Source organism: Pygoscelis adeliae, unplaced genomic scaffold, assembly GCF_000699105.1.
Source record: "Pygoscelis adeliae isolate BGI_AS28 unplaced genomic scaffold, ASM69910v1 Scaffold1, whole genome shotgun sequence".
Taxonomy (NCBI): domain Eukaryota; kingdom Metazoa; phylum Chordata; class Aves; order Sphenisciformes; family Spheniscidae; genus Pygoscelis; species Pygoscelis adeliae.
This window is the reverse complement of record NW_008824051.1, coordinates 745838-770044: the sequence shown is the minus strand read 5'-3', so window position 1 is coordinate 770044 and position 24207 is coordinate 745838. Positions and strand designations below refer to the sequence as shown.

Here is a 24207-nt window from a genome sequence, read left to right as displayed (position 1 = left end):
GATTAGAAATTTTCTTAAGATTTACACTGTTTAAAAGGGAGAGAATTTTAAAACAACAAACATGCTATAGGGAGGACTTCCTTATACGGTAAAGCAGACTCAGAGCTTAAGATGATTTGCAAATGGTATCTGTAAATATTAATGCACTTTGACATTGAATACCACATATCATACTTTTAAAATGTTTTTTAGTGTGTGGATGTTTACAGTGAAACGATGTGCTTCTTCATATGTCTGTTTTCAATTCAAAGTATGGCTTCATTATGAAGAATGATCACATAAAGCTTAGCAGCGTGAACATTCCTCCAGAATTAGCACTAAATTGACAAGCATCCTTAATACAGCCTTTAAATTGGGTTTGTGCACACCAAACAGCTTCACGAGCATTAGCTGTTCTTCACCCTCTCTTCCACAGTTCCAAATTTTCAGTACCCAAGCTGGGTATTGACCACTTCTAATATGGAGTGGTTTTCCCCAGGCTGGGACTTCATTTTGCAGTTGCCTTCGTTAAGCAACCAGACACTAAAACTCTGCAAAATTCCTTCAGCCCTAGGAGTACTGCTTCCATCAGTATCTTTTTCATACTGTTATTACTGACTGTTACCTTCTTTCATACTTTCCTAAAATACCTAAGCATAAAATAGCTATGAAGACTTCCAAACAAAACATCAGTATACCAGATTCATAAGCCTAAGTCAAAATGACATATTGAAGGATCTTAAACATCACATGTGACATTGAGAGAATAAGCGTGCTTATGGATGTACGTGCTAAGAAAAATATGGAAATTTCATTTAGATTAACTTCTGGTTAGGTGGAGTCAGCAGGCCAAAAGTGGTCAAAAGAGGTACAATATCCATCCTGTAGCATGGGAACAAAATCATGAAAGCTGTAAAAATGTCTGTGTAATGTATCCTTCTCTATGCCTTGCCATTACTCCAGTGCATGCTTCCATCCTCAGCTTCCGAGGAATTACACAGATCTTTAATTTGGACTCCAGAACACCTTGATGTACCCATATAAGATTCAGGTCATTTTGTTTACTCTGCATTTAACAGAAAGGTTTTCTTTGCCTCAATTTTCTGCAGCACCTGGCAAAAATGAACACACAGAAGGCTGCAAAGACGGTATCAAGCTACCAACAAAATCTCATTTTGCAATGAGTATGGGAGTCCCTCGTATGTATGTAGTTACTTTGAAACTAACCTACCTATCTATCTGTCAAGCCAGAACACATGCTGAGGAAGATCAGGTTGCCTTAGTAACATGAGTCCTGTTGTACAGACTCCAGAAAGACTGAATAATTTTATCTTTCTGAAGCACCATTGTGCATCATTATGCCATTGTACTTAAATATCTTACACATAAGATAGATATATATTACCAAACTCCCCATATACACTTTGAGCTATTCTCATGCTATGGGTTATAGAAGACACTGCTTGGGAAAGCTTTTTCTTCTTCTTTCTTCCCAGTTGCGACCCTTGCAGCTCTCATCTATTAAAAAAACTAGCACTTACTCATTGCTCTTTTTTTGAGTTTGTTGGAGAGGAATGACTGACACCATTACAGAGCTAAAACTTCTGCTCCAGCTGTGCTGTGTATAGTGATTAATCTTGTTCAGAAAACTACTAGTTACCTAAAATTGATTTTAATATATGATATTGTTGGAATGTTCAGAGAAACCTGTGAGAAAGAACAGTGACAGCACTCGTCCACTGTGCTTGTTACTGTGAACAGCTTTTGGCTACACAAATTTCAGGCCTGAATTGTACATTGTATACTGTTAAATTGTAATAGTTGAAAGTTCTAGAGAAAGAAATCTAACAATACCCAACAGAACATTTTTAGTTCCATGAGAATATATTTAATTAACCCTTAATCATTTTCACCTTTATGACACTGGAAACACTTCTAGGATTTGATTTACAAAATTATTATGCCATTAATAAGAGAAAGATATTATTGACATACCAAAATCCAATTTAATTACTCCCTTGATTCCTCCAGAGGCAGAGAGAAGCTTGCAATTTTCTGACACTATGTTCCATTTTTAATATTGTGGAATAGAAAATACCTCCGAGTAGGCCAGACATGTTGCATAATTGCTTCTACCTGAGCTACAAGCACAACTATAACAGTGTTTATTCTGTGTACCTTGAAAGTTCCTTTTTGGCTTTTTCTGTATCAAATATCCCACTTAAAACTTTACTTATTACTGCTTGTTAGAAATATTCTCATATTTAAGAGCTTCTACAATCATTGTCAAACAACTTTCTATTCTTTTCATTTTTTAAAGGGATAGTTTGTAATGTATTTACGAAAATGGAAATTACTTAACTATTTTAGGCATGGATAGCTCATCTAACTGACTACTCCAGAATTTGTATGTAAAAAAGAAAAAAATTCTAAAACTTGTTTTCAGACTGTCAACAAAAGCATGCCTGTTAACTTACATAATTAATAGACTGATATATCTTAATGAAAGGCCAAAATTTACATACTACAAAATCCACATGAAACACATGAAAACCTACTAGACCTGGGCCACTAAAACCTTGAAAAAATGTTGTCATCCGTGCATCATGCTCCACAGTTCTGGCTGGAGCAGCATGTGCTCCTATATAACACCACAGGAGCCTGACAGCTCAAGGTGCAGTCTATCTTGATTAGGATTCCAATAAAAACCAAAGTAAAAAAAAAAGTAATCTTGGTCCACAGCCATGGCTCACAGGCAATACTTCTTGCTTTCCTTGCTGTTTTTACAGTTTTTCTAATTGTCCTAAACACCTCAACATTTCTGCATTTTCAAGACTGTATGTGTGAAGTCCTACTTCCTTTGAAGTTTGTACAAATTAGGCCACTGATATTTGTCACCAGAAATTCCAGATATTCATTACAGAGAGATATTGGATAAGATAAGCTGAACAAATTGAGATTTCTTCAATTAGTTCATTCCAGCAGCTTGCCCTGCACTGTAATTTTGTGTGCAGCTACCATTATTTCTCCTGTGTACTGTGAGCCTCTGTGGCAAAATAATCATATGAAGTATTTAGACTGGTATGTTTTCAGGGACAGAATTTTTAATTCTCAGCTATTGGAGATAGAAATCAAATGTGTTTTAAAGTACTCTGAGGAATTTTCTATCCCCTTTCTTAATAGCAGGTTATACGTTTATTAGTAGCTAGCAACTGCAAAGTCTTAGCCAGGAGTATGTAATATTATTTTGGAAAGTACTACCGAGTGGCTTTTACGGTTAGTTTAGCTTTCGGTCACTGGTTTAATTAAGCTTCTTTATTTTGTATATAACCTTCTCACAAAAGTAGCATTAAGACTGATCTTACACTCCAGGTGTCAAAAGGTCCAAAAGATGCAGTATCCATAACAATTAAATCAATTAATAAATGTGAAAGGAATATATGTGGTAAAATTATTTAAATCCATCATTTGTGTAATACCGGACTGATAATGTAAACAGAGATTATGTGAATATCACCCTCTGATTTGCATTCCAGAAGAAGGAAGACATTGTGAGAGGAGAATGATTATCCATTGTCAACATCATATGATAGTTCAGAAGATTGTAAAAAGTCAGTGGTATGGATAAGAGAAAATAATAAATACTCCTATTTTTTATACACTATAAATATAGTGTGTGATTTTTTTTAAAATATATATACACATAAAAGACATTAAACACAAAACACTGCAAACCTAAGGAAAGCCAGGTCTACACTTCTGTGTGCAATATTAAATTACCCCTCCTTGCATATGGATTATTACATAATTGCTAATTACATGTTCACAAAGTATAAGCCTCTTGTCTCATTCAGTGCAAGAATGCACCTGTTTTGATCAGAGTTCTGCAGTGAAGAAGGCTGGTGTTTATAAAACTGCTCACTTATTGCAGAAGTTGAATGCTGACTCAATATTTAGGGTTTTGGGGGTTTAAAGTATAACCTCAATATTACTTAATGCACTCTCCAAACACTACACTGAAGAGAGAATCATTCAGTTCCTCCTGGAATTTTTATAATGTCAAATACTCTAATATCCAAATCTCTCATAACGTATTTTCACAGTGCCTAGTTTCTACTATCCTCACTAACAGCCAAAAGTATCCACCGTTCGGTGTGTTCAATCTGAAATAATTAGGATTTGATTTTCTGGAAACATACATGTTTCAGTCCCAATTTTGAGCGCTCAGCATGGTTGCAAATCAGAACACAGATTGTCAGCTTAGCAAAAAATGACAAATACCTAAGTACCAAATCCACTGTCATTTAATAATACATGATTTCCCCTTCATAAGTCTATACTGGCTATTCCTAATAACCTTCTTGTCCCTAATCTGCTTTCAGGCAGATTTTCTCCATCACCTTTCCAGTGATTGAGATGAGGCTGACCAGCCTGTAGTTTACTGGATCTTCCTTCTTGAAGACAGGAGAAACATTTACTTTTTTCTAGTTCTCAGAAACCACCCCCAAATAGCCATGACCTTTCATAGATAATCAAGCGCAGCATTGCAATGACCTTTGACACTCGTGGATGTCTCTCATCAGGATTCAGGAGCTTGTTTATGTCCACTTTGTTTAGATATTCCCTGACCTGATCTTTCTCCACCAAGGTAAGTCTTCCTCCAGACTTTCTCACTGGTCTCAGGGACCTGGGATTGCTGAAAGTCTTACCAAGGCTGGTCTTACCAATAAAGACCAAGGCAAAGAAGACCGAGTACCTCGGTCTCTTCCACGTCCCTTGCCATGAGGTCCCCTCACCCCATTCAGTGGCAGGCCCACATTTTCCTGCTCTTTCACTGCCAGTAGGAGCCCTTCCTGTTACACCTCCACATCCCTTGCCAGATTAAACTCCAAGTGGGCCTTAGCTTTCCTAACCCCATCCCTGCATGCATGGACAGCATCTTCCTGGGACACCTGACCCTGCTTCCACCTCTTGCACACTCCCTTTTAATGTTTGAGTTTTGTCAGAGACTCCTCCTGCCTTTTGCCACTTTTGCTTAATTTTCTGTGTATGAGGTTGTCTATGAGGGTTCCTCAGCTTTGAGGAAGTGATGCTTGAAAATCTACCAGTTCTCCTGGGCGCTATGGGATTCTTCCAAGCAGGTCCCTGAACAGGCCAAGGTCTGCTCTCTTGAAGTCCAGGATTGTGTTCCAGCTTTTTGTCTTGCTCCTACCTCTCAAGAACCTGAACTTCCTGACCATCACAACCCTGATCCATTCTTCCTTGTTTGTACATACGAGGTCTAGCAGTGTGCCTCCCTTCATTGGCTCCTTGATCACCTGTGTCAGCAAGTAAATGCACTCCAGGCATCTCCTAGATTGCTTGTGCCCTGCTCTGTTGCCCCTCCGGAAAATACTGGGCTACTTCAAGTCCCTCATGAGGACTAGGTCTGCGAACATGAGGCTTCTTCAACTTGTCTGAAGGAGGCCTCATCTATTTCTTCCTCCTTATCAGGCAGTTTGTAGCGGATACCCATCACATCATATTAGACTTTGGTCTGCCCTCTAACCCTGACCCACAAACTCTCCGCTGGCTCATCACTTGTCCCTGGGCCAGAGCTCCATACCTTCCTGTCACACTCAGTCCACTATTTCCTCACTTTCTTGTGAGTTGTCATCCCCATTCCCCACCATTCCTAGTCCTGACTCTCTCCTCACCAGGTTGGCCAGCTTGTGGCAAAGATGCTTTTGCTCCACCTTGGCAGGTGGATTCCATCTTTTCCTAGCAGGCCTTCCTTGAATTCTTTGTCCAATCTCCAATTAAATCATCCTAATACACAATTATTATGTTAACATCAAAACACATTTAAAATAAAATCTAACCATCACTACAGATGTAGTCTTAGCTGAAAGGCAGTATCTCTATAATGCAATCAAATATCAAGAAAATGAAACATGTTTTACGTGAACCCATTTTGTAATACTGACACAGTTCTCCATTTAAATAAGGGCTTTTGATTTTTCTTGGTAAAGAGTCAAAATAAAACAGAAGAACTTTCAAAAAAAGTTTTGTTACTCACAGTGGTTGAGAATGTCTAATACCTAGTCAGAAGAGACTACGTGGTGAAGTTCTAACCCTTCAGAAATGGATTTTAATGGAAGTGTTGACACAGTGTTAGCTATACCATCACAAGTACAACGCCAATACATTATTCCCTTATGGTAACAGACAGTGTTGAAGCTGCCCTGTAATTTGGCACAGAACATTTCTATACTAATGTAATGTGACAATGTTATGATGTCTGCTATTTTCTATGCCATAATAGCAGTATTTGTTTCCACAAACATGCCATTACATTCACTAATATGGCTATACTTAAAGACTGCCCTAGTAAAAACAGATGTAAACTTTGGAAAGCAGATAATCTCTTATAGATTTGTTTTGTTTTGCCAGAGTAATTTTCAACACTACTCTTATAAAAAAGCTGAATTCCCTGGGAGGATAGCTTTCACTACATAACCTGCTGTTAGAAACAGTTACGATGTTCATGATGTGTTTTCTCAGAGGAATTGCATGCATCCATCCATTTGTAAGAAAAGCCACTAACTGTCCTTTTAGTACAGTCTTCTATATAATCCCATTTTGTAAGAACAACTGCTACTGGTCTGCTTTACACTTATCAGTGTAACACTTCTGTCTATCACATCTAAAGAGCACTGTTGCCCTGAATCTCCAAGTGTCATATCACATCAAAAGAGAAAATGATAATCTGTATAGCATCTTGGGGTCAAAACGTCCCCTGCCTTGTTTATCTTCCAGTAAACAGGAAACTGCAGCACACAGAATGTTCCTACCTGTGCCACCACAGAGGCTTATGGTCTACAGGCACTCCATACTCACTGTAGTGGAGTACTGAGATTTGTAACTAAGCAAAACTTTTGTGGATTAAACTGTGGATGTTCCTGACTACAGTTGTAAAACCGCAGCCTTACCCTTGGCTGGCCCAGGTTATTTTCCATAGGAATACATTCCCTAATCTTCTCCTTCTCTCTAGCTGACACACGGAGGACACTATTGGACTGGGAAAGAAACAACCTGCCTCACACGGTGCTTATTATGAGAGAACTTTTAAAAAATCTTCATTTTAAGCTGTGCACATTTTCACCTGGAATAATACACTGAACAGCACAGGAGTAATAATTTGCTATTTTAGGAAAGATTAAAGAAACTTCTTGCACACTGTATTAGTAGAATGTACTATAACAATTTTCAAGAAACTATTTCTTTCATTATTTCCTCCAAACTCTGTTTTGGAAATTAAAGACAAGAATGATACATGTGAAACGTTTACATCGTAAAGCCTAGGAATGATGCATGTCAAATCTTCGTGCACTGAGGTTACTATGGGAAACATGCTGAAAGTATCAGCTGAAATGCAGCTAGGTAATTTGTGCACATTTATGCAAATTGCAGATGATACAAAACTGGGAGGAGTGGCTGATAGACCAGATGCGTGTGCTGTCATTCAGAAGGATGCTGACAAGCTGGAGAAGTGGGCTGACAAGAACCTCGTAAAACAAAGGAAAATGCCAAATCCTGCACCTGGGGAGGAATAACCCCATGCACCAGGACAGGCTGGGGCCTGACCAGCTAGAAAGCAGCTTTGCAGAAAAGGATCTGGGTGTCCTGGGAGACACCAAGTTGAACATGAGTCAGCAATGTGCTCTTGTGGCAAAGAAGGCCAACAGCCTCATTGGCTGCATTAGGAAAAACATCGCAGAGAGGTTGAGAGTTGTGATCCTTCCCCTCTACTCAGCACTGCTGAGATGCATCTGGAGCCCTATCTCCTAGTGCTGGGGTCCCCAGTGCAACATAAGCATAAGTCCAGCAAAGGGCCACAAAAGCGATCAAGGGCTTGAAGCATCTCTCATATGAAGAGAGGCTGAGAGAGCAGGGACTATCTCTCTCAGCCTGGAGAAGGCTCAGGGAGGATCCTATCAATGTTTTAAAATACCTGACCGGTGGGAGTCAAGATGACAGAGACAGATTCTTCTCAGTGGTGCCCAGTGACAGGACAGGAGGCAATAGGCACAAACTGAAATTCACGAAATCTCATTTAAACATAAGGAAAATATTTGTATTGTGAGGGTGACTGAGCACTGGCACAGGTTGCCCAGAGAGGTTGTGGAGTCTCCATCCTTGGAGATGTTCAAAACCTAGCTGGACACAGCCCTGGACAACCTGTATTAGTTGACTCTGCTCTGAGCAGAGGGGTTGGACTAGACTATCTCCACAGGTCCCCTCTCACCTCAGCCATTTTGTCAGTCTGAAATTTCTACTCAAATATGTTCCCTAAGAACTGGTGGTACAAAATAACAGGGAGGTGTGGTGGGTTAATCCTGGCTGAGGGCCAAACTCCCACCCAGCTGTTCGCCCACTCCCCCTGCTCTGACTTTGGTGTTCCCTCTGCTGTTTCTCACTCTTTTTGTTCCCTCCTCCTTCATCTGTCCAGCATTTTGGTAAGAATGGCATACTTTCTAAGCGTGTTTTCACAGAGGTGCCACCAGTGTGGCTGAAGGACTCAGCTGCGCCCTGTGGGGGGGTCTGTTGGAGCTGGCTGTGCCCAGCATGGGGGAGTCCTGGCCTCTCCTCACCGAGGCCACACTGCAGCCCCCCGCTACCAAAACCTGGACATGGACATCCAATACAGGAGGGGTGCAAGTCTCCATAAACAAGGTACTTTTAACTGTTTCTCTTATGACCACTGACACTTTTAAGTGGTCAATTTTTGGGTTTGATAACAAAAAATCTCTACCTATGAAATTTTGATGTCCTGAATACTCCTTTTTACATAAAACAGTACATTCAAACGTAAACTAAGCCAAGAGCCTGTCTGTGTAGCGATACTGGGTTAGATTTCAGCTTCTGTCAACCAGCATCGCTCCATGCGCAATCTGCAATGGAAACACTCTCACACACACCGCTCAGGAACATGCCTATGTCCTTCTGAAGGGGATGCATTTTTCAGCATCAAGCAGGTGCTATTCCAGACCTGTCACTGAGATATCTTTCTTCACGTGAAGGGAATTTGTCTTACTTCAGTGCTGCAGAAGTTTAGCCTGTGGTGTGCAGCCTATGCAAGTTACTAAAAACTGTAGTAACATTTCATCACTCCTCTTTCCATTATGTTCTTCCCAAACACAGCAGAGAGAAGACTAGGAGCATCTAGATGACACTGAGATTACAACATCATTTCTCCTCCTTTCCCCCACATACACCATTATGAAAAATCTCTCTCATTAGATTTGCTTTGCAGGTTTTTGGTATCTGAACTAATGTGAGGAGCCAAGATAATGCAGAAGCCAACCGTATTATATTTACCAGACACTGCATTCTATTACAAAACATCCATATCTAAGATAAATTTATATTTCATGTTTGTGATAGAAGAACATTAAAAAAAAAAGATTTATCTGGGAAAAAAGTAAGTATTTTTGGCAGCCGTGTACTAAAAGTATTCCTTTACCATCATCGGAAATAGTATATTGAGAATTATCTGATTGTGTGCAATGTGGTCCATAATGTTACCATACAAATGAGCCTTCAAAGATTGGTAAATATCTTTCTTACGTAAATTCATCAGCTCGCCAAATTTATGCAATAGCTGTCACTTGAAGAAATAATTCATAGAATATTCCAGGTCCAGACATAAGTTACTGCTAAGACATATTTATAAACAGAGTTTTTCCTTTGCTAGATGTGGAACATATAACTTCTTATTCACAGTTTTTAGTTACTTTTGGAAGAACTCAAAGATCACAGAAGAACAGAAATAACAAGTTAAAAGTAAAATAGAAACAAATCATTTTCTACTGTAGCAGATAGGGGATTGAAATCTTTAAAAATATAGGTTTAGCAGTATGACTAATCACTCAAATTGCTGGGAAGGGCAAATTCATATACATAAAATGAACCCAAACCTTTGCTCAAATTAACCCAAACCTTTGCTCAAATTATCTAAAGTTTTTTGATTCCACATTTCATTTCTACCATGACAGCAACTGCAGAGAAACAGACTGAGGGTGAGTCCTTTCTATAGTTTTCAAGCATGGTCAAGAGTAGAAAAGTGGAACTTTTGTGAGAATAGTTAGCGTAGCTTTTACATATAATTCATTTTCTAGCCTTGTGCTAGATACAATTTGAGCCAAAAGCTCTTCAGATTATAATTATTCTGTTATTTTAGGGTTTGTCCAAGAAGGTACACCTTGCTGTAGAGTGGAGAACCAGAACAAGATATAAAAATCCAAAATGCTTGACTAGGTAGTTATACCATCATTTTCTATCATCAGTCATTCATTCAGATAAATGTATACAAATAGAAATAAAAATGCTTAGCCTTAAAGCAATTCCCTCTTCATATGTATATAAAAATGTGCAACATTTGGGTATTTCAAATATGATGAGTTAAAAAGAAAACTCAGTAGCTCGCTTTAATCAGTTACCGTGGATCATTATGGCTCTTGCATTACTATTCCACAGTCACTTCTGCATAATTCTATTTAGATCAATAAGGCTAGATTGCAATAAAACTAGATTATGACATTGGTGAATCAGGCCCCTTATTTTTGACACATTTAAGCTTTTCCTGAAAGACCAGATGGTTGGTGTATGTTATGTAGTTTTATTCAGATGAAATTTAAAAGAACTAAAACACTCACCATGCTTTTATTATTGGCATGCTTAGTGTGTCACCTAAAGAAATCTACAAAGGGAGATAATGAGCCTTGTCAACTGTTTCACAGTAATTATAGCCCTCATGATATAATGCTACAAAATTACAATATAGCTTAAGATAATAAAATGCAAAAGGTTTTTTCAATCAGGAAAAAAACTCTATTTGTAACATTTATGCAGGAAAGGGATTATTTCAAACAGGTAACCGTCAATATATTAGACATGCAATCAAGTGTAATAAAACCAAATTCTGTCAGTGCTTGGTACTGCACATTGTCCAAAATTTATACTGTACATTTTAGCTATGTTCTTCCCACAAGCCTTACAGATTTTCACAGGGTTTGCCAGTTCATTTAAATATCTAATATTAAAATAATATAAAGCTTCAGTCACTTGCTTCAAATATTGCCTTAAAACTCTTGAGAGTTCAGATCAGCATTTTTTAGTGTACTTACGGTCATTGCATAATGGTCCACTAAAGGAGGTCATACTACAGTCACAACTGAATCCATCCCACTGCTGTAAGCACACTCCCTGGTTTGCGCATGAATCCTCTTGGCACGTTGTGCTGGGGCCTGATGAGAACACACAAAAAAGGACTTGCACTTTGCCTTCCAAAGAAAGGTGTTTCTCACTGGATCACATTAACTAGTTGCCAACATCTTAAATCAAATGAGTAAAGAGTTACCAAGTACGACACACAAACTTGTTGATTTTGTAGCAGCATGTAATATCAAAAGGGTGGTTTTCTTTAGTTTTAAGATTGATATGTCAAACACATAAGAATGCACAAGCTGAAGCAGAGTTATTCCAGGTACAATGGGAATGTTAATTTTGTTGCAAGTTATTTGTTAATCTCGTGTCAGACCATTAGCTGGCTAAATGTTTTCTAAAAACTTCAGTACTATTTTTTCCTATAAATACATTTCAAAGCCAGATGCCACAGAAAGCAAAGCTCTGGGAGATGAAAGTAAGGATTAGAAAATAAAATTAAAACCAAAACAAAATAAAAAAATAATAAAATGAAGCTACACTATACAATGCTTTTAATCCCACAAATTATTTTAAATGGTTTAGGTCTGAAATTAAGAAGAGCTTGGGATTCTTTGGCAGGAATGTTGGCAAGTACTGATTCACATGCTTCAGGGATCCCATGCAGTTTCCTTTTTTTAAGGGAGAATGCAGAAAATCAGACTACTAATGAACTGGCATGCCAAAATGTGACATACGCATGAAAAACAAAGCTACTCTATTTCTAGAGAATCATAACTAGACTACTGAAATATAAAGAAATTTGAAAAGGAATGATCAAAGCACTAAAGCAATCACTATACAAACATATTCAAGACTGAAAGCCTTTATGCAAGCTATGCTGGAAAATGAAGGTTCATGTAGCCCATTGTTTTAGAGGTGTGAAAGACAAAATCTGAAATAAAATAACACATTTTAGTTCTGAAATGTACAGAGCATTTATTGCAGAAATCCAACCGTGCATTGGGGGTTTCAGTCTTGTTTAATACACACAGGGCTATCTACCTTGCAAATCAGCTTTCATCAATGCAACTTTGTCAGCAAAATAAAAAAGCAAAATATATTAAATGTTAGTAAGCAATATTGAAATGGCAGCAAACACAGAAAAAAAACATTCAGAGTAAAGTGCATGCTGCTGTTAAAGAGAGAAAGAAATGCCATATAATGCAAAGAAATTAATGCTAATAGCCATAAATCTTCAGGCAAGCCAAAATAAGAAAGCAGTAATTTGCCAGTATTTTACTACAAATATAATGGTTAATTGAGCTGATGACATATAATGAAGGAAAATTAAAAGTTTAGTTGTTTTTTTTTTCTTCCTTGGATAGATATGAATGCATTAGCAGAGTAAATGCATGGCTGAATCCTGACTAGCCATTTGTCATGTTCAGATACACTGAATTCAAGAATAATTAGCACCATCATCCTCTCTGGTCTTTCTTTTTTCTAGCCCTTTCTTCATGACTGGTGAATGAAGACTGAAATACAGACTGTGAACTACAGATTACTATGAGCTCACATACACATTTCACACTGACTTTTGACACTACAAGGAAAAACTTGGTTCTGGGATTACAAAAGTCTCCTAAATTGTTTTGGAGAAGACACATCAATATCCATTTGAAACTCCCATTGCAAGTCATTGATGACAAGGCAAAACTGGTCCAAAGATTATATAAATATCCTAAATCATCCTGTAGCGAGAAATCCACTTAACCCTTCTTTGACATTACAGCTCCTTCAAAGAACTCAGTGTGGGTTTTTCTTTTGATTTGCCAGTATTTTAGAAAAATCGATATCAATATGATTTAAGTCAGTTCAATGGCCACTTGCTTTAAATGAGGCACTGCTCGAGCACACCTCTGAACCAGGGCCTGAACAGCCACCACTGTGATTAAGAACGAGGGCAGTGTACGCTGCATCCCTGTTTCGGCAAAATTATTATCTGTTCTATTTTCTCCTGTTCAAATAATATAACAATAATAACAACAATAATAATAACCATAACTGATTGACTGCAGTAGGCAGACATAGGATAGTGATCTCCTTTTCTTTGGAGTTTTGAGCCCAGAAGTTTAAACATTTGGGCATTACATCACCCTTTCTTGAGCTGGGGATTATAATGACAGAATCCCGTAGCTGACAAGACAAGACACATTTTTTTCTCACCAGATTCTGCTACTCGGAAACTTTACAAAGATGAAGTGAAAATATCTGTAGGTGTTTAAATGTTATATATTCATGCATTTATTTACACTTTAGTTATGCAATGTTAAATTTCCTCATCTTTGCAAAAGTAGAGCAAAAGTCACAAGGACTTAAAAGTACGTAAACTGCAGGACCCTGTAGGCACATTAAAAAATGCATGTTAAAACACACATATTTGGAAAAAGTACAGATAGGATCTTGTTAAAAAGCAGGGTATTTTGCTTTTTATGAAATTGATTCTTAGCACTTTTTCCTTATCTATAGTAGTCATTATTAAAAAATTGACGTCAAGACTACCTTACATGTAAGAATTTCTTTTAATAAAAGTAAGCTTTTTTTTTTTTTTTTAAAGAACAGAGGAGGACTGTTTAATGTCAGTAAATACTATAATATTTACCATAACAGGTTCATATTTTCCTATATATATTACAGAACTAAGCTATTTAGTAAAAAAATTGTAATACACTTCTCAAGCACTCACCTTTTTATTCACATTCTATTTAAATATTCTAATTTATTCAGTCTTCACTGTAGACTTTTTAATTGACTGGATTTGGTCTCTCATTTACACTTGTCTTATGTGAGGGCTTACATGCTATATATTACACAAAATGCATTATTAAGTAGCATGTACAATGTTTTACTATATATTGCAAAAATAAATTCCATGTCTCACCACCAAGAATCTTCACATATATTAATACCTTGAAACTTTTCATATAGTTCATTTAATACACAAATTATATTATATATGCACATGCATGTACACAGTGCATTTTCCTCTTAAATATATTAAAAGTATTTTTTTATCATTCTGTAATTTCTACAATTCTGCTTTATTTAAAGTGTGTAAAGAAAGTACAATGGATTTGACTAGAGAAAAACAGGGCTGACACTTACAACCTGGCTCTGGGGTTTGCTGTTCACAATCTGAAGAGCTAGTTAGCATATTTATGTTTCTAGCTGTTAGTTTCTATCTGTTCTAGCCATTGAAAATTTGTCAACAAGGTGGATTCAGCCAAGTGTAAATTACATTCAATGCTCAATGATAGAGAACAGAGATATCTATCTGCCTGTGGCTGAAATTTCGAAATGCAAGCCTTACAACTTGCCACACCAATCCCACGTGTGGGTTTGCAAAAAAACATTCCAAAGAAAGAATTTTTAACATGCACTTATGACAGTAAAGTTATTGAGAAATGTCAACCTTCTAAGAACAAAATCCTAACAGATAAAATTAATTAGTGGTACATCATGGCTTCACAGTTTGACAGAAGAGAGAAAAAGAGCTTTCACCCCAGTTTTTTTTTTTTTTTTATACCAGAAAGGTGGGGAATTCAATCCCATAAGAATCTGAAGAACATCAAATCCAAGTGCCTCACTTCTCAGGAAAGATTTTGCAGCAGGCTGATGTCTTAACAAAGGACATATACCCACCAGTACAGCCAGCCATCTTTTGGATTGAGAGTGGCAGTGACTAATACTTATTGTTTTGAAATTACTTCTGCTCCTGTGTCCTGAGCTCTTTGGACTTGACATCTCAGGGGGCTTACAGAGCTTACGCATCCCATTGCAGCAAGAGATAGATGCAAAACTGCTCAGCTTTGTAAGGATGGAGACAGTCCTGCCTGTACACAGCAGCAGAGCTATGGGCAGCTTGAGGCATACAAGAGACTTTTAGGAGGCAGCTAAATTTGCAAGTGACTTAAATCATATTTTAGGTGTCAGAACATTTTTTTGTACATCTGACCCATAGTCTGCAGACAAGAGACTGACGGATGGGTCAGACAGGAAGACTTGTAGTAAACAAGTGAGATGGAAGAGTTAACTTGCAAGAGTTAAGCAGAAAGGTTGGAAGGGAATATTTCATTCCATGCTGTTAAAGATTTCCTTCTGCGGGCAAAAGACTTTTGATGAGACAGGTCCCTGGGAGCCAGGCAGCACATCTGGTTCGACCATTTTGCTTGTGTCAGATAATGTTGGTGTCGGAAAAAGCTGACTCTCCACCAAAGAGGACAATATTTGTACGGCCTTTATTAAATTGTTGGTAACTTTATTAAATTCACCAATAGCTGAGTGGTGCCACTGGTTTAAAAGGTGAACTTGCACTCTAGGCCTGTGGCAATATTTCTTTGAAGTACATAAAATTCATTTAGAAAATTACATCATTTCAAAAGAAGCTATGAAATGCATAATGGAATTAAGGCATACTTTGAGACTCTGAAGGGATGGTGCAGGCATGGAACTTGCTAACGTTATTCAGAAAGCAGAATCTAATTTTCTAAACTCAGTGACAAACTAATTTATTCATATTTTTCCATTCCTGATAGAAATAAATAGACGCTAAAGCTACAGAAAAATAAGTTGTGAATTTTACATATTTCTAGGTACTATCAATAGAATTTATACTGTTAACTAAAGGTAGGAGGTAAAGAACAAAAAAGTTCCACCTGTACAAACGTACTGTAGGCACAACAAAAGAGGAGACAGAATTTATCCACCAGAAAGCTTTATCCTGTGAAGCCTGAAGAAAACCCCCAGCTCTGCTTGGATTTTTTACCATGTCTATTTGCAAACTTAACAAACTTGATATCAAAATCATCAAGATTCCAACTTGAAATTCTACAGTGTCATTTACACATTTTTCTGTCCAGAGACGAATGGCATTTGAGAGGGGGGAGAACACATAAAATTGAACATAGCCACAAAATTCAGAATTCCGTGAAATCGTAGTAAAAATAACGTGGGATTAAATGACAGCTAGAAAAATAGCTAGAGATTGACACCCCTGAATTACAAATACACCTCTTCTAATTCTGTCCTCACTTAAATTCCATGATATTCCAGATGAGTCAATAAAGATATAAAAAATGTGAGATAAAACATATTTGGCTGTTAGTGATTTCAGATAGGAAGGCTCATGACAATGCAAATCTCAGGGGTGAGCAAAAATAGAGAAGATGGAAGATTGATCTTAAACAGTTTCATAAATTAGCCTTGAATTAATCAGCTCAGAATATCTGCTTTAAAAATGGAATTAATTAGCTAATGTCTCAGCATTAGCTAATGCCTAAGTGTTATGAAGATACAAAGGACTTCATTGAAGCTAATTGTTATTGTTTCTATCATTAATTAAAATACATCAGAAGTAAACAAAATACATGCAAAGTATCTTGCCACTGGAGAAGGATGGAACCTACATTAAACATTTAAGAAGTTAACTCATGTTCTCAGATCAGTCTCTGTGCTGTAGGGCAGGCACGCACTTGTCTCTATAACACTAAAAAAATGCAGTCTTTATATAAGAAAGGGTCAAATGATCAATTAGAAGCAGGTAAAATATAGTCTCTCCATGTATGGAGTGTACATATCAACAAAACTCTGCAGGATTCGCACAATACTTTCACTATGATATAAAAAAATATCAGCATATTTAATACCTTCACATCCTCTTTCTATTTGCCCATTACAGAAGAGAGCATCTGAGATTAGATCAGGGAGCCGTCCATTCAAGTCAACTGATGCAAGACAGCCTTGGAATCCCTCTTTTGCGTGCACCAGTTTTGGCAAGGACTTATACATTTCTTTGGCCACTCCTCCAATATACAAATCACCTGTTAAGGAAAAATAAATATTAGATACAGAAAAAACCCTGTAGAATCTTTGACCTACTTGATCTTCTGGCCTTTTTGTGCTGAATGACAGGCATCTCAGAACAACATTTTTCAAAATAAATGCAGAAGAAAACACTGATAGCATATATGATGTGAAAAGATATTTCAGGACTATATTTTTTCAAATGCATATGTAGACTTCACATTTGTATGACTAATTACTTAGAAGTATCTGGACATTTTTTTTATGTGCCAGCTCCTATATACAGGAAACATGCATCTATTTCACAGTTAAGGATTCAGTCACAGGATCTCCATCTAGAAATGCATATAGCACTGCTGCATGCTGTTAGCGTAGTCAGGGAACCTCACCACAGATCATCACAATTATGGATCCAGCAGACTGAGATAAAAGGCAGTAAGTGGAGCACCAAGATCCACCTAAAGTCTGTGTATCCAGAATCATCCATTTAAAAGCACACCAAGAAATAAAGGGTTTAGGGACACATCTAAGGAGAAACTTAGGGATACCATTGTTAAGCAGTGAAATGACTGATTCTTCCCACCAAAATTCATACCCTGTCTCAGTCATGTGGGAACAGGGGGAGTTAGATGCCTTTAAAATGGCAATCTGCACACTGAGCAAACAGAATTTTATTGCCAAAAATAATTCTGATGACAGACACATATTATAAACAGCTCTCTTTGATAAACCTCAGGCAACTTAGTCAGGACTGAAAACTAGTGCTTTTCTTCCTTTGAGTAATTCATAGCTCTGAGACTTATTTTGCAAGGACATAACTATAACTTTCCTCTTAAACACCGAGGGAGGGGATGCTTTTCTGTTTTACAACAATTCAGGCTGTACCTTTCTTTCATGTGTTTGGTGTCTCTGGCAGGCAGAACAGTGATCTTTCAAACTAACGTAACTTAGCTCCCTAAAGTGTGGCTTAAGTGTCAGACTATAGGTTTAACTAGGTGTGTTCCATACCTGTTGCTGAAGACATGCTGCAGAAACAAATCTGAGCTTTGCCTGGCCAGAGAGGGGAAGCCTGCTCAGTGTGAACACACCCCTGGCTAAAAAGCTTCAGTCCTTCTCCTGGCAGGCAAGATGTGCTCGATTCTTTCAGTCACAGACAGAAAGGAATAAAACCACAGTTTCCTACATCTTACATGAGTTTACTGTCCTGCTCTGTTATCCCCTAACTCAGAAAAAGCAGCCATCTTTGCAAGCTTGGTGGGAGTGCTCTGAGCATGCCTACAGGCAAGCCCCTTTAGGCACGCAGGAAGAGGACCATCTGAGCTTCTGAGAAGCACTGAACCTGTTTGAAGGAAGGTGCTTATGGTACCATCTGACTCTCAAGCATCACCCAGTGACAAAATTCTTACTCTACCTATGCATTAAATCCTCACTGATGCCATGTTTTATGCTAGCATAAATTTTCAACAGACTATCTGAATATACATTCTAATCTACACTGTGCTTTCCAGTATGTCCCCCAGTTTGGATGATTTTGGAGCCTAGGCTACAGGATGTACCAAAGAATGTTTCTGCGTCGCCTCAAATGCAAAATTGTTCATTTCCTAAGTGTTTACCAAGCTTTGTAGGCTGATTTTATAGCGACAGAACTCAGAATGTACTAGCTATCATCACTACCCCATGTGGCTAATTTTAATCTCCCTCTTATCGGTATAAGCCGCAGTCACACCTTTGCCTGGTTCTCCTGGCATACTTGCTTGTTTGCAAGGGAGTGCAATTTAGTGCTGTTTGCAATCGTTTACAGTTTGCCTGCAAGGAAATGGCCTGAAACAAACAAATGTCTATCAGACTGTGAAAAATTCTTAGTCACTACATACCAGCCCTAAAACTCAACTGTATTTGAGTTAGTGAAATGGAGATAAAAAGCTTAGGAACATGCATATTATTAATCTTATAAGCTATCCAACCAAAAGTCTTAGCAACCATTATAGCATCATGTACTGAGAAACCTCAAGCTTTCTCCATTCCACGTAGATAATTTGAAAAATAAGATAATGCTTTCCTCTAGAGCTTTGAGGTACAGTATGAATCTCAGAAGCATTATATTAGACATAACAGATTAAAATATGGTGATCCATATGTTCCCACAAATGGGATGCAATTCATTCACAGCAGAAAAGCTTCTGTATTTTTCAACCAGCTGAACTGGAAACAAAGTAAAAAACTCTTGCCTCACGATAAAGGTTCTTCATCTTTTTCTCAGGTGGAACATATAGAAAGTAAAACCCTTCCAGGTTTCCTGAAGATTTGTGCTTTCAATCATCGTCAGCTCAGAATAGAGATAATTCATCTCAATTGATTCCAATGGATTTTAAAGAGGGAAACTCGTGAGAACAATACTAAGAACATCACACCTATGCTAAAAAGGTTAAACTTGGTCTATGGGACATGACACATGCAACCTCTTTTTAAATCTCCCAACATATATATTGGCGAAACAACCATTTTTATTCTGTGATGATTGGTTAAACCCTTAAAACCGCAAACTTTCAGATTGATCCCCTGCTAATTCCCAAGATCCATCCCTCAAGCATATTGAGATTGCCATATACAGTCACATAGCAATTGTCAGTTATGATGAACGGCTAGTAGAAGTCCAGGTCAGTGTGCCAGCATATGAACCTGAACTCAGAATATTTGCTCCTGAAAATACACACTGGAATATTTTCAAATAGGTATCATATGCACAGAAGTACCATACATTAAGTTGAGTCTAAATAAACTGTAACTCTACTGTTTACTTACATTTCCTTACGACTACTCATAATCAGAACTGATCATTATATGCTATTGAAGATACAGTTTCCACAAAAAAAGACATGTTCTGGGTAATACTTTAACTTTGTTGATGCTCAAAATAACTTGAGTTCTGCTTTTGCACTAGCTAATACATATCATATATATTGAGCAGCCATACTGACTATTAGACTTCACCTTTTATAAAGTATATACAAGTATTTTTTATGGCTATGGGCTAAACCTTTCCCAGATTTAATATCAAATGTGGTTTGAGTTTGCTGCTGATGGCATAAAAATACACTTTCTCTCAGAGACAAAAATTTATTAAGGGATAGCCTCTGGAATTAAACCTCAGATTTTTTTTTTTTAAAGATATTTAAATTTTTTCACTTGGTTATTTTTTCATATCTGCTATCACAAATGTTTTGCATAGCTACTTTTATTTCAGTTAATCACATGCTTCATTTTCATGTTCATCTCAATGAAGTAGTTTCCTACAAAACTCAATCCATCAGAAATTCAGACAGGACAGAATCGCAGAAAATGTTGTTAATGAAAATATTTGTATCTTGAACATGCATTAGCAGAGGTTCAGTAAAGATAAAGCTTGTCCCTGCTCCTACTAAAAGAGATCAGAGGAATCAACAAAGTATGATACAAATTCTCAGGTTTCCTCCTCTTTTTCATTTCTTATGTAAGTACAGCTTTACTACTGGAAATGTTACATGCTCTAAAACGGGACTAATCCCTTGTTGTGTATCTGCCTACTTACCCTGATGAATTACATGTAAGTTATTAAGTAAGGTATCACAGTTCAACAGATCAATAGTATGAGATCATGACACTATCTAAACTAGCTGCAGCCTAAATGCAATACTATCACAATACTGCTGCCACCGAAAATGCGTGACCGTTTCAGGAGTTGTGCACAATGGAAAGTGCAATTCTTCTATTTCTTCCTTTCTTTCAACAGATGATCATTTTTTTTAAGTACATATAGAGAGGGATATACCTGTATTACAGTGCTAACCATTGTTTCTGGAACTAAAGTTTAGCTATTACCTTCTGTGTCTGTATTTTCTTCTGAAGTTTATTTTGATTTTTAAATGTATTCCTGAAAAAGTCTCAATTTTTTTTTCATAAGCATCCTTACTTTCCTTAATTTATAAAGGAAAATAACCAGTTTATATGAAATATATCAACTGGCATAAACAAAGTAGCAGGCAGTAAAGAAATGGGTGAGGGAATAGAGTGCTCCAAGATTTCTTTCTGACCTCTGGAGAAGCTTCAAATAAAGCACTTAGTTTGAGAGCAGGTACTCCTTAATCTCACAACTCTCTTCTTACTTATATTAGGATTCAGGATACGGAGTTATCCTTTTTTATTTAGGGAGGGAGGATTGTTTCCTCTCTTCATTTTTCTGAGGCCAAAAAAATAAGTATGCTACAGTGTTTCTCACTGGCATGTTCATTGCAGGTCAGAGGAATCAACCGGAAGGCAGCACTTTCAGAGCTATACCTATGAATCACAGCAGTAATAGTACTGGTCAGTTATATCATAAGTACTGACAAAGAAAAGAGTTTAGTGGGTTTAATTTATATCTTTTACAGGTAATGAAGACTTTCATTTATTCCAACAGGAGCTTTCCTATTTACACCTATATAACTCTCTTCTGACTTAGAGCTGATTTGTGCTTTGAGGAACAAGTGAATTTAACACAGAAAGAAATTGCTAGCTAATAAGTGAACCCAAGTTCTCAATGTATTCATTATTGGAATCACACTTATGAAAAAACACACAGAACACCACACAACAGTGAGTCACACACAACTCCTGGTGAAACAGATGCTGCAAAATTCTTCTGTAATATCTCATCTTTTTTTATCCCAAGACTCTACATTTCTTCAAAATAAGAACTTTGCAAATGCTAAACCGAAGAAATGTAAAATAAAAATTGAAGATGCTGTTCTATTTATTTCTTTTCTGAATAAGTAGCAGAAGTATCTTATTATTTGGCACTACCAACATTGCTGACAGGTCACCCCCTAGACTTTCCTCCTTTCCTGATTCATGTCCACACCCAGAATTCTTATGTGATACGTGCTAATGGCAAAAACTATTCATTTAATTTAACGACTACCATTGTCTTCAAGCACTAGTAGAGAGGGAATTATTATCCACTGTTTGTAATGGTAACAGCAACGTGTAAATACTGCTCAGGGAACAAGTAGTTTAACCAGCACATAGTTAGGTTTGTTTACTCTCCAAAATCTGTGTTTTGTTGTACATATCTGGTGTTCCTTTCTTGAACACCATTCTTGATAAGAAGTGAACACCATTCATTCAAATATGGTTCCGTGTATGAATGAAAACAAAACAAAAAGGAGGAAATAAAACAGTAGAAGGAATTGTGGTTTGGCTTTTTCATAACCCATAAAGACAATATCCCTGGAATGTTTTTATATGGCTGCACAAAGGCACCTTCAATTCCATCACTCTCTCCAAAAGCAGACATTCTGTCCCTTCATGTCTTCTTGTGCTGCTGGTTTCAACTGTACTTTCAGCTATTCTCTTCATTTCTCTTTCATTTTAGAAGTTTCCCTGTCTTGTTTCTAATGTCACATTGTACTAAATCATTACTACGGCAAGAAACAAGAGTGCTTCTGCATTTTACTAGAGCAGTATTACTCCCCAAGAAAGAGATAGATAGCCCTGGCATAACATGGTGGGTTCTGAAAGCACAACAGGCATCTCCGCAATTCCTTTATATGACATAAAAATACAAAGGAACATCTGGCTGTGGTGAAGCCGAGGTGTCAGGCACACTTTTCTCCAAATATGCTATTTCAAAATGATCAAGCATATAACAGCTTCTTCCCTCAGGCAGACAAAGAGGAATGAAGACTGCAAAGACTGAGAAATACCATAGGGGAAGTCTAATCTCAAAAGAAGAAAGTTCTCACTTTCTTCAAGTCCTTCATAAAACAGATGATTTGCTGTTACAACATCAGTAGAAATCGCTTTGTAGTATCTTAATAGTTGCACAATGAAGTAGGTGGAACTCAACATAAGAAGACCCACAGAATCCCAACTCATGGTATTTTTGAGGCAACTGAAACGTGAAAATAAATTACTCTCACACAAGCTGAATATGCACTGACTTAAACACAATAGACAACATCCTGATCTTGAATCAAGGGGTACTGTCTCAAATAAAAATGTCAGGTAGGCATCTAGATGCCTTTGACATTCAATGAAATATAGGAACCTGCTTGTCCTTAATGACCTTCTCCCCTCTCCAACATACAAAAGCACCTACCTACCATTTACTTTGTGCAAAACGCAGAGAAGAGTGGTGACTTTTCTTTCAGATGTGGGGTTTCAACACACACTTTAGAAAAGGAATTGGGCCTGAAAAGCATATGAGTGGTGATTCTAGAGTCTCTCTCCACTTTCATTATTCATGACTAAATGTTTACTTTTTGTTCCATATCAAAAAAGTTATTTGAGCCTTTAAAAATGTTGATGAAATATAATTGTTCTTTTCTGAATAAATCAAGAAGTCTGTTGTGATCATAATCCAATAGTAAATTGAAGGACAGTTGACAAAGACTTAAATGATGCATCCACACAGCTTCTGCAGCACATACGCTCCAGCATATGGTTTTTCAAATCTCCCTTTACAGTAAAGAATATGTACTTGCTGTGCATTCACAGGCCTGTTTGGTGCTAGAGCCAAGCATGACTGAATACCGTCTACCACTTACAAGGGCACTTGAGGGAAGACATAAACGTGTAAACTTAGTGTTTTATGCCCACTTATTCACTTCAAAGAGTCCATTCTGTAGCTTCAGTATTGATTTGTGGTTGAAGTCTTTTGGTTTTCATGTGATTTTTTTTGCTTGTTTTTTTTGAAAAAAAGTAGGCTTTTCAAATATTTTTCCTGTTGGAGTGATGAATTCCATCACTTTTAGACTCTCTCTCACCTAAGAAGGGAAAGGGCATCTAGTTTACTTCTCCAGGCTCTGCTGAGTTATCTGTCCTTTCAAATACTTTGGGCAAGAGGCAGCTGTATGATGTGACAAATGGTGCCTTCTGTCATCCACATTCCCTGTACTGATAACCAAGCAAGGCAAAACAATTACAGGCAAAAAGAAAAAAAAAAGAATTTATGGGTTAGCAAGTCGCTCTTTTGGGAAGGAATATAGAAACTGATCTTTTCAGCCCAATTCTACACTGCCTTCAGTATCTTCCCTGAATACCCCATTAAAGTTATTCAAAAAAAGAAATCACCAGCACTGAAATACTGGCACTGTGGGTGCACTGTGGGTTTTCTTTAGTCACCCTTATTGGCATATAGGACATATTGTAGTTATTTGTCAA

At 37.3% G+C, this 24207-nt stretch overlaps 1 protein-coding gene across 1 annotated transcript in view; it reads right to left on the bottom strand.

Annotated features, from left to right (window-relative positions):
• The window catches only part of NRXN1 (neurexin 1), a 487169-nt gene that overhangs the window by 354616 nt on the left and 108346 nt on the right, over positions 1 to 24207 (bottom strand). The window contains exons 9-10 of the mRNA XM_009333610.1: positions 16872 to 17045; positions 11148 to 11267 (exon numbers count right to left, since the gene is read on the bottom strand). Coding sequence (XP_009331885.1) covers positions 11148 to 11267; positions 16872 to 17045 — 294 coding nt within the window. The remainder of the gene's footprint in view (positions 1 to 11147; positions 11268 to 16871; positions 17046 to 24207) is intronic.